Source organism: Diadema antillarum, unplaced genomic scaffold (assembly GCF_040938485.1).
Source record: "Diadema antillarum isolate AM-2024a unplaced genomic scaffold, OU_Dant_1.0 seq00000103_RagTag, whole genome shotgun sequence".
Taxonomy (NCBI): Eukaryota; Metazoa; Echinodermata; class Echinoidea; order Diadematoida; family Diadematidae; genus Diadema; species Diadema antillarum.
Window position 1 is genome coordinate 1890404 of NW_027271190.1, and position 10658 is coordinate 1901061.

The 10658-nt window shown below is 40.1% G+C and overlaps 1 protein-coding gene across 1 annotated transcript; it reads right to left on the minus strand.

Moving 5' to 3' along the window:
• Nucleotides 1-259: 259 nt before the first annotated feature.
• Nucleotides 260-10411, minus strand: LOC139726903 (serine/threonine-protein kinase 40-like). The gene is made up of 7 exons (XM_071637897.1): nt 9197-10411; nt 7783-7917; nt 6527-6820; nt 5638-5806; nt 3810-3954; nt 2398-2517; nt 260-1161 (listed from the first exon to the last, which is right to left on the minus strand). The coding sequence occupies exons 1-7, from the start codon at nt 10241-10243 to the stop codon at nt 852-854; spliced, it is 2220 nt and encodes a 739-aa protein (XP_071493998.1). The 5' UTR covers nt 10244-10411; the 3' UTR covers nt 260-851.
• Nucleotides 10412-10658: the final 247 nt, after the last annotated feature.

Consider the following 10658-nt stretch of genomic DNA (forward strand, 5'->3'; position numbering starts at 1 on the left):
GACATAATCTAGTCTCTGTACATCAAATGTGCAACATCTCCCATGTGTGAATGAGTTTCTATACCAACCACAACTTTAATTTCCTACAGATAAATACCATGCTTCAAGCTCCTCCTTGTTACAGGGTAAAGAGCATCACCATGAATTAACTGCAAAATTACTTCAAAGACATACTTCTTTTTATAAAACACTGAAGCAGATCCAAATCAACTGATCGGCCGAGAGTGTACACATAACCAGGCATTCATTTTGCCCATCATGTAATTTTGCTTGCAACCAGTAATTAACAAATTATGTATGTATGTGTATGTATGGCTTTGCTTCGCAAACAAAGATCTAAGGATGTCCACGTCTGCTGCAGGCTTGAAAGTGACTGATGAGTCCGATGCGCGACAGGCAGGCATGGTTGCAGCGGTTGCACGGGAATGTAATTTTGCTTTATAACCTATAATTATCAAAGCATTGTGACCAGTCATTAGCACTTTAACATTGTAAAAATGCAAAAATGGCTGCTGTGGAATTTAAAAAGCCTACAGTTGAAATTCTTTGAACAAGGATATTTGCTTCATTATTTTAAAAACAAATAATATACATCATTTTGTATGGCAAAAGCATAATTACCCACACACGACACCTTTCAAACAGTCCAAACACTTGTAGCTATCACCTCTAATGTGTTAGACTGTTCCAAATGCACAGTGTGCGGGTAATTCTTATTAATGCCCTCACCAGTGTGTACTATTTGTACACTGCACATTACAAGCTGGCTTGCACCCAGAACCTTCTGATCACCCAACAAGTACAAAACCACAAGACCCAAACTCCTACCCCCGGCAGTGACGTGGACGTCATCATGACAGCATGTTGCACAGGTTGATGATCTCTGAAGCGGAGAGAGGCTGCGCGTCTTGGTTCAGCCGCCTCACGGGGGGATGCTGGTGGGCAGAGAGGGGCAAACGAGGCGTCCTGTTGCTACTGGCGACAACGGATGAATTCGCTGTCGTCGACGACGGCTTGTCCCTGTGAAGTTTCAGGTCCAGTTCCAGGTTTCCACACGGTCCCGCCAGCTCACAGTGCTTCTTTGCCTGTGGAGGCTCACAATCCCCATTGTCAATGTCCGGTACTACTTGGAGTTGTTCCCCCTGCAGGGCCAGGGATCTCCTGGTTATTCGGAAAAAGAGATAGGAAGATCAAATACATTAAAGATAGGGGATCAAAAATAATCATTTCACACTGGCAGTAAACATGAAAACAAATACTGAGTGCAGTCCTAGGCTTGGCATGTTTTCAGCAGGATAGTATAGCATTTAGCTCCATGGCTTACTCTCACTTTATAACACAACATGAGATGATGTCATCAAATATAACTATTAAAGGGATGGTATTGGTGGATATGAGAATTGGGCTTTTAACTTTTTGCGAGATACCAAGAAAACACTTATGACGTAATACAGAACATACCATTTTAAGAGGAATTCAAAGTTTATTTGATGAAAATCGGGTTTGCAATGACTGAAATATCCAAAAACAAAGTAAAACAAAGCGATCGTAATAAAGTGTGGGTCTCACACTTTATTAGAATCGCTCTTGTTTGGATATATCTCAGCCATTTCAAAACCAATTTTCATCAAATAAACTTTGAATTCCTCTTAGAATTACATGCTCTTTCATATTTCATAAGCGGTTTCTCATTATCTCACCCAAAAATAATAGAAACCTGAAATTAGGTCTCAACCAAAACTATACGATCCCTTTAACATCATGACAGAGTACAGAGTGTACATTAACAAAACAATGAATAATACCAAGAGGGGTATACAGCACAATACAACAAATCAATTAAACGCACCAAATACAAATGGTTACTACACGTTCATATGACATAATCTATTTCTATGTTCATAAGTGCAATTGCACAAGCGCTTAGTGCATCTGAATTTTCTATCATGATACTGTATCATCCAACAGAATTAAACCTCACCGAGACATGACAAAATATTTTATCGCATAACATCACATAGTATGGCATGAATTAAATAAGAGCATTTTATGACGCTACAGTGTATTACATGGCATACACCCATTAAATTCACAATCTTATGGTACTTTTCCATGCATACTCTGATAGGCATGTTTACAGCTCAACTTTTTTTTTGTTTTACTTTATTTTAACAATATAGTATATAAAATGAAAATAATTGATATTTCATTTCAATCAAAATCGAACTTCAGACGATTCTTCATGTTACCCTGGCAAATAAATACTGTATACCCTCTGAAAATTTGAGGGCCCCACAGAAAAACAATGCCTGCAGAATGTAGATTGCTCACAGCACTCACGCTCACAAAATCATCTTAATATCTAAGTCTGAAATGGGCCTGGTCACCACTACTCACCACATTGCCAGTGTGGTCTTGACCGATTCCAGGACCTGGGAAGCTGTAAGTCTGGTTGAGGGGTCCAGGACCAGCAAACTACGGATCAGACCATTTGTGTTCTCAGATACACGGCCATCCCTGCATGGAACGAAACAAGAGGTGACTTCACACTTCATCTCTATTAAGCCAGCTTGGGCGTTACCTGTTCATCAGATCATTAACACATTGAGGACGGACTGATTTTGCTACAACACACATTTTCCATAGACCCCTGCACAAGTATACTCGGGATTCGTCCTCAACGGATTAATGGCCACATAGCATTGCGCTTTTATGGTGCAAATAACACATAGGGTATGTGGCTTGATAATATTTGTAGAACATCATGGTACACTCGAGACAGAAAGCCATATTTTGTCTTCTCTTTACTTGATAATAATGATGACAGCAATGGTAACAGTAATTATAATGATGATGATGATGATAATAATAATAATAATAATAATATTAATAATAATGATAATAATAATAATGATAATAATAATAATAATGATAATAATAATAATAATAATAATAATAATAATAATAATAATAACATTAACAATAATGATAATAATAATAATAAAAATAACGACAAAACTACTACAGTTGAACCTCTCTTATCCGGCCTCCCTTTATCCGGATCTCTCTATTATACGGACGCAATCTCGCCGTGATTTTTTTTTAAATAATTACGGGAGGAAAGGGGGATTCCCAACTCCTTGAGAACTCCTAAACAAACACACATGAATTACACATATTTGATACATTTCTTAATAATTATTTAGGTAAATCATCCCAAGAATTTATAAAAGAAAATTATTTCATTCTTGCAAACACGAACCTCTATTTTGGGGTCTGTTACTGAGAGTAACAATGAAAAGGTTGCAGTATACACATTACTACGTGTGGTACTACAATGGGCTACATCAGTACATATAAGTGTACATGTATGAAGCATTGAGTCTCCCGTATCCGGCCAAATCCCTTACCCGGATGAGCCCCGGTCGCGACTTGTCCGGATACGAGAGGTTCAACTGTACTACAATATAGTACCAATAATACGTAGTAGGGGTTGTAGTAATGGTGATAAAGAATATAAATGATAAAATCCTGACTATTAAAATAAAAATTATAACTATTACATCAGCAATAATGATATAGTCTGTATCACTCAGTATTAGCTTCTGCCTCTTTTCAGCACGTAAAGGAAAGGCTATCCCATTTGATATAGTGCTTTGGCTGCCATGTTTTTTTGCTCTCCTGAACATTTGACATTTTGTATCTTTATCATATAATATGAGGTCTTGTCGCCCCAGCAATGGTTGATTGTTTACACACTGTATGAGATGGTTCAAGTTTACACAGAAAGAACACCTTGGAATACTCACTGGGGTAGGGTGAACTCTGCGGCCTTGATCTTCCTGAAGAGCTCCTGGGGGGCGCTGTCATAGAAAGGGAACTGACCGTACAGCATGGTGAAGAGTACCACCCCTAGGGCCCACATGTCACTGGGTTTGCCCATGTATGGTTTGCCTTCATGGAGACACAAATAGACATTGATCAGTATGACTTCATACACTCCGTGTTCAATGTAACGTTGAGTAAATAGAGCAATATTACACAAACTCATCATCAAATCTGACTTACGGTTTCAGCAAAATTGTTGAACTCAACAGAAAAGGAATCAAACACACTGACAATTTCATAGAACATAATATTAGTTGCATTCATGTATGGAAATAATAATTCTCATTCTTCGATGCAACAAAATCTTTGTGTGTGTTTGTGGGTGAAAAATGACGAACGAATAAATACCAATAACAATCATTATGACAAGTCTGCCATTTGTTCACACACCTATGTTTCCTATATTCATCCTGTGTTTTGTGTTTTGCTTCTTGTTTTAACAATTCAAATATGAAGAAATCACATCGTTCTACACAGTCATTGCATTGTGGTGGCAAACTGACAATGACAATATTGATTTGTTTGTTTTTTAAGGTACTGTTCCATCATTTGCTTGTTTAGTGACAAAAAAAAAAAAAAACACACACACAGACTCAAATATAAACAGGGAATAATGTTCCTGGTATTGCATCGCAATTTGCTATGCACTTTTACACCACTGCTACACAAACTATCTTTTGTGTAGCAGTTTTTTTCCATAGAAATGTACAGGATACCATGTGAAATATTGTTCATCAGCTGAAATTGCTAATCAAATTTGAGTTGGAAAATTATTCCCTGATAAACTTTTGATTTTTCAAGCCACAACTAATATGAGAGAAATAATAAGGAGACATCATCACTATATTTACCAAGGCAATATATATATAACATGTGACTGTCACAGATATCACTGTTATAGTACATCAACACATAAGGAACTCAAATTCTGTAACTTTCTTCATTTTTGCCCAAATAAAATGAAACTGTCACTAATTTTGTTTTTGTTTTCCAAATTGTTTCTCTGAAACACCAGTTCGAGTTTCCCTTTAAAGGGAACGCAAACCCAAAGGGCAATGTGGATTGAGTGAAAGCAGCAGCATTAGTAGAACACATCAGTTAAAGTTTGAGGAAAGTTGGACAATCGATACAAAAGTTATGAATTTTTAAAGTTTTGGTGTTGGAACCGCTGGATGAGGTGACTACTAGAGGTTATGACGTATGAGTGGACAACAATACAAAGAAAATATAAAGGTAATTCAACAAAAATTCACTTTTCCAGCATTATGAAAGAGCCCTTGACTAACCGCTATCAGAAAGCAGGGGAAATAATTGCTACCCTTAACATATGTCAGTATCAAATTGACGGAATTTGTAATTTTCATGAAAAATGAGTTTTTGTAGAATTTTCTTTATATTTTCTTTATATTGTTGTCCACTCATACATGTACGTCATAACCTCTAGTAGTCTCCTCATCTAGCGGGTCCAACATCAAAAATTTAAAAATTCATAATTTTTGCATCAATTCTCCAAATTTCTCCAAACTTTCACTGATGTGTTCTACTAATGTTGCTGCTTTCACTCAATCCACATTGCTCTTTGGGTTTGCGTTCCCTGTAAGTGCATATTGAAGTCATCATATAGTATGTGTATCAAATGATGACTTTAATTCAGACTGATATGTCTACCTAGTGATGAGATATGATTGCTATAACAACAAATACAACGAAAAGTGACATTCTCTTCAAAAAGAGTGAACAATTAGTTACCACTGAGGACATCGGGGCTTATATAAGCGGGGCTCCCTCGCTGGTCCTTGAGAAGGTCCTGTTCGCTGACGAGATGTTTGCCCAGGCAGAAGTTTGTCAGGGTGATCTGGCGGGTGTGCCGATTCAGAACCATGTTGCCAAGTTTCAAGTCTCGGTGGACGATGTTTTTCTGGAGAGATAAGAAAACAAGAGCAGTGATTGAAATGAAGCTGTTGTCAGGAGCACTACATGCTTTCCAAGAATACACTTAAATCTAAAAATCAATTAATTTCTCATCTTCGTGCAAGAGATGAAACAGCATACAGGCATTCATTTTTGTGGTATTTTCACAAACCTACGTCACAAATGAACCGATAGAAATGGCTATAACACCAGCTTCCTCTATTCAATTCACAAGAATGTGACAAATCAAAAGTGATAGGAATAATTCATATTACTCCCGTGTTTTGTACACACAAAAGATAACCCTGCAGTTTGTATGTCATTACACTATTTTTCTCACTTTTGACTGAAACTTCATGAGAAATTTGTGAATTCTCTATGTTCTGCTGAAAAACTTTAAAAAATGAAATTGCACTATCCAAGTGCTTCAGTTAGAAAGCGCCTTTACTGAATATGCCATATATTTTGCAAAGTAGTTATTTTTTGCAAAATTTTGGATTTGAGTGTTATTCATGAATTTTAACAACACGCGAAATTGTAAACTCTGATCTCGACATGAATGCAAGGCACGCACATGCATAAGTATCCATTCACTAATGTACCCCATACAATCACAAATTTAGCAACTTGTAAAATTGTTGGGTAGTCCTGATTAACGAAAAATTAGACTGGCTTAATAGATGGCATAAAGTATATGATTGGCAAGAGGGGGTGAAGTCTGACTCACACTGTGCAAGCTGTCAACTATGCTGACCACGTCATGGAAGACGTAGACGGCCTCCTTCTCGCTGAGTTTCTTCTCCTGGATAACATGGTGCTGGAGGTTGACAAGGTCCGCCGTCCGGTTACTGAAGTCGTGCGCCACCAGACAGTCCAGCACAAGGCACAGCCGCTTCTTATATGGCACCTTGGAGGAGGATGAGGATGATGAGGTTGATGCTACCGATGATGACGACGATGATGATGAAGAAGACGGAACTTTTCCAGTCATAACATCCGGTCGGATCTCATATGCTCTGTCCTGTATTTGAACACGTTCAAGAACTAATAAGTCATTTACTGGTTACAACAGCTTGTAGTGAGAAGCACATGGGCCATGGTTAACAATGGGATCACCAAATTTCAATCACCTCCTGCAAAGTTTGTTGCATGGATTTCTTTCATACAGCTTCACTCGCCCGTTATAGCCATCATACAGCGAGAGGGCCTTGACAAAAGGCAAGGAGAGACAAGGCACCTTTGCACATCTTAACAATAAGGCGCAAAACAGACAATAATGATTTCATTTTCATATCTACAGGGAGCAGGATGAGAGATAAATCAATTTGACTTGGACAGTGTTACTGTGCAAGGCAGCTGGGAGATACATAACACATTTTTCAGGAGTCTCCTGAAAACCCCCACCTAAAAGAGACCATGATGGGCAGCTGGGAGTCTTTTCAATACATTTTTGAGGAGTCTCCCAAAAAACCCCACCTGAAATGGTCAATGATGGGCAGCTGGGAGACATTTTAACACATTTTTTAGGAGTCTCCTGAAAACCCCCACCTGAAATAGTCCATGGTGGTCAGCTGGGAGATACATAACACATTTCTTAGGAGTCTCCTGAAAACCCCACCTGAAATAGTCCAAGATGGTCAGCTGGGAGACATTATAACACATTTTTTGAGGAGTCTCCTGAAAAACCCCACCTAAAATTGTCCATGATGGTCAGCTGGGAGACATTATAACACATTTTTTGAGGAGTCTCCTGAAAAACCCCACCTGAACTAGTCCATGATGGTCAGCTGGGAGACATTATAACACATTTTTTGAGGAGTCTCCTGAAAAACCCCACCTGAAATAGTCCAAGATGGTCAGCTGGGAGACATTATAACACATTTTTTGAGGAGTCTCCTGAAAAACCCCACCTGACCTTAGTCCATGATGGTCAGTTGGGAGACATTACAACACATTTTTTGACGAGTCTCCTGAAAACCCCACCTGAAATAGTCCATGATGGTGAACAACTCCTTCCTGGTCCCTCAGCAGTGAGAGAAGTGAATACTCTGTGTGGAGCAGCATCTTCCCTTGCCTCTCGTCCTGGTTTTCTCGCCCGTTCTCAGACAGGGTCAATATCTAAAAGTGAAGAGGGTAAGCAGGGTCACACACACTTCTCCACCATAAGTCTTTGTCTTATTCAAATGTTTTTGTCTTAATAATCAAAACATAACCTTGTACATGTATAGTAACCAAGTGGAGAGGGAAAAAGAGGAATCGAATTCAGTGTGTAAAAGCTTCATTTTTGGACATGCACTGTACTTCAATTGAGTCCGTTGGAGACATGAGTTCCGAACCGTTGAAACATACAGGGCTTACTTTTATGTTCATGTCGCTAATGAATGATTTTTCATCAAGATCAAAATACAAGAAAGAAAGAAAGAAATGAAAATAACAGTGGGCCTTAACAGACATTTAGGACAACATGTTTGCAAGATATTGTATGATACACATACAATGTGTATTTCCCTGATGGAAAAAACAATAACAAATACACAAATGAATCCCAAGGTTATATCAGTACATTATAAACAGTATTAGGATACAAGTTTAACATCACATAATGCACAAAAAATGCAGACTATTGCAAGTCTGTAGAGCTATTTCACACTTGTAATACATTGTAAATCATTTGCAATCGTGCTGCAAAAAAACAACAAACAAACAAAATGTGGAAAAGTTATTCTCCTCTGACAGCAGTAAAAAGGTTGAGGTATAATCATGAATCAACTGCTACATACAGTAGTAAAACCTGCTTCATTTCCCCATCTCATTTTAAATGGGCCTATGACAGCTATGGACCTGTCCAGTTTGGGTGCCGTTTTTTTATGTTGATATCATCCATTTTAACCATACATGTAACTGCAAAGCTTTTATTATATCCAACAATGGTTGGTCTGTGCTTTGACATCGCAATGCACATCTGATTCATTGCATAACCTATTGTATCATCTTTTCTTCTCATTTTGGAAGCCCCCCAAAGTTGGCACGCCCAACATACATGTCCATGTAAGTTACAGCATTCACAGCCGAACAGGTAACAGTATATATTTGTACATCTATAGTCTATTTACTTTTCAAACATTACAACAAAACAAAACAAAAAACAACCTGCATTTAATTCATGCATATAGTAGTACCCTTTTTATTGCCTAGATTGAACACCTTTCATCAGCTGGAGCATATACCATGCAGGCAACAAAGGGTTCACACAGCAACTTTTAATATGCACTCATTTTTCTTGATTTAATTTTTTCATGCAGGGGAAGTTGGAATGAAAAGAAGACAAACAGTCATACAGTGTAAGTATGCTTTTAAGGATTGAACACTAAACTGTGTTAGTCTACAAACTACAAACCTTCAAGGAGTAAAAGTCATCAGTTCCATCCTTGCGAGCCAAACACTGCACAATGCTTCTAACTGGAGAAGTCCCAAGCCTAGGTCCAAGAAGATAGGGACCTGCTCGCTTGAGAGTTGAGCCGGAGATGGGAACCTTGGCAGAATGAAGTCCACTACTCGACGGGACGGTCTGAGATGATGAGGACGCATATCGCGAGGTCGATGCCGATGCAACGGTTGTCTGAGGCTGAGATTGCTGAGTGGTGGATGCAGAGGGCTGGGAGGAGGGGGACAGGGAGGAAGGCGGGGTTCCTGGTGTGCCATACGGGAAGGGATCACTTGTCAAGGGGGAAAGATAAGACGCTGTCGGAGATGGATAGCCAGACGTTGGAGGGGAACCTGGAATCCCCAGCTGAAGAGATGTCAGTACAGCGGGTCCTGCGGCCATCATCCGTTCAAGGGATGTGAGCCCAGGGTTTGGGTCTTCCTGCGGGGCCTGCTGTACCTGCTCCATCCTTCTCGCCCGCAGCATGGTGCGTTGATTTGTCACAGGGACGTTCGCCAGGTGAGGAATGCGCAGACTCCCGTTTGTTCCACTTGCTCCGGTCCCATGTTGCTGCTGTCGGGCATGTGTCACAGGCACTCGCGGCTGTCCACCAGACCATGAGGCTTCGAATTCTGCCTGGCCGCCACCGAGCATTTGCATAGACAAGTGGTGACGGTTATGGTGCTGGTGGTACGACCTCCCCTGAGACGAGGGCCCCGGCACTTGTAGATTGGGCACTGAGGGAACCGAAGGGCCCGTCGGTCTAGTTCTCTGCAACTCATACTGTGGAACATTCCATGATTGTTCTTGGAATACTGGTGAAGAGTTCTCCTGCGCAGGAGACTCAGCCAAGTCTGATGACAAAGAAGAGAGTGATCTGTTCACTGTGCCACGCATGTGCAGAGGGGTTGGTCTACTGCCAGATGGCCCTACATTTTGATTCCTACTTGCCGAGGTGCGACTGCCCCGGGAACTGGCTTGCTGTTGACTGGCAGCTAGACCAGAAGCCGTGCGTTTCATTATGCTTCTACAACGTAGTTTCCACGACTTGAGGTGCAATGTATCACAACCAGGTACGGATTGTTCATGCCCGTCACCAGCTGAGCAACACACGTCCTTGATGCTGCTATCATAAAGCTCTTCCTGAGAATAAAAGTGTCTTCATCTTGTGAAACTGCATACTAGTACCCTGTGATGGGGCATACACAAGAGAGAGAGGGAAAATTAGTATTACCCGGTACTCATGAATGTTAAACACTGGTAAGATTAAATTTATTGCAACAACAAAAGAAGCAGCTGTTTTATCTAATTTCTACAGTGCTATGTGTCCCATGACATCCTACCGTAGTTGGGTAAACTCGGCCTACTGCCGTAGTAGCGGGTAAAGTCGGCCCCCAGCGCGCACAGTACAATTAGGTACTGCGCGCGCTGGGGG

Excerpts from the sequence above, each read along its gene's own strand:
- LOC139726903 (XM_071637897.1), bottom strand. The coding sequence starts at position 10,243 with ATGAAACGCACGGCTTCTGGTCTAGCTGCCAGTCAACAGCAAGCCAGT. Across the intron at positions 3,955-5,637 it reads AAGCCCCGATGTCCTCAGTG|GCAAACCATACATGGGCAAA; the intron begins GTAACTAATTGT and ends GTCTCCATGAAG. Across the intron at positions 2,518-3,809 it reads GCAGAGTTCACCCTACCCCA|GGATGGCCGTGTATCTGAGA; the intron begins GTGAGTATTCCA and ends CGTTCCATGCAG.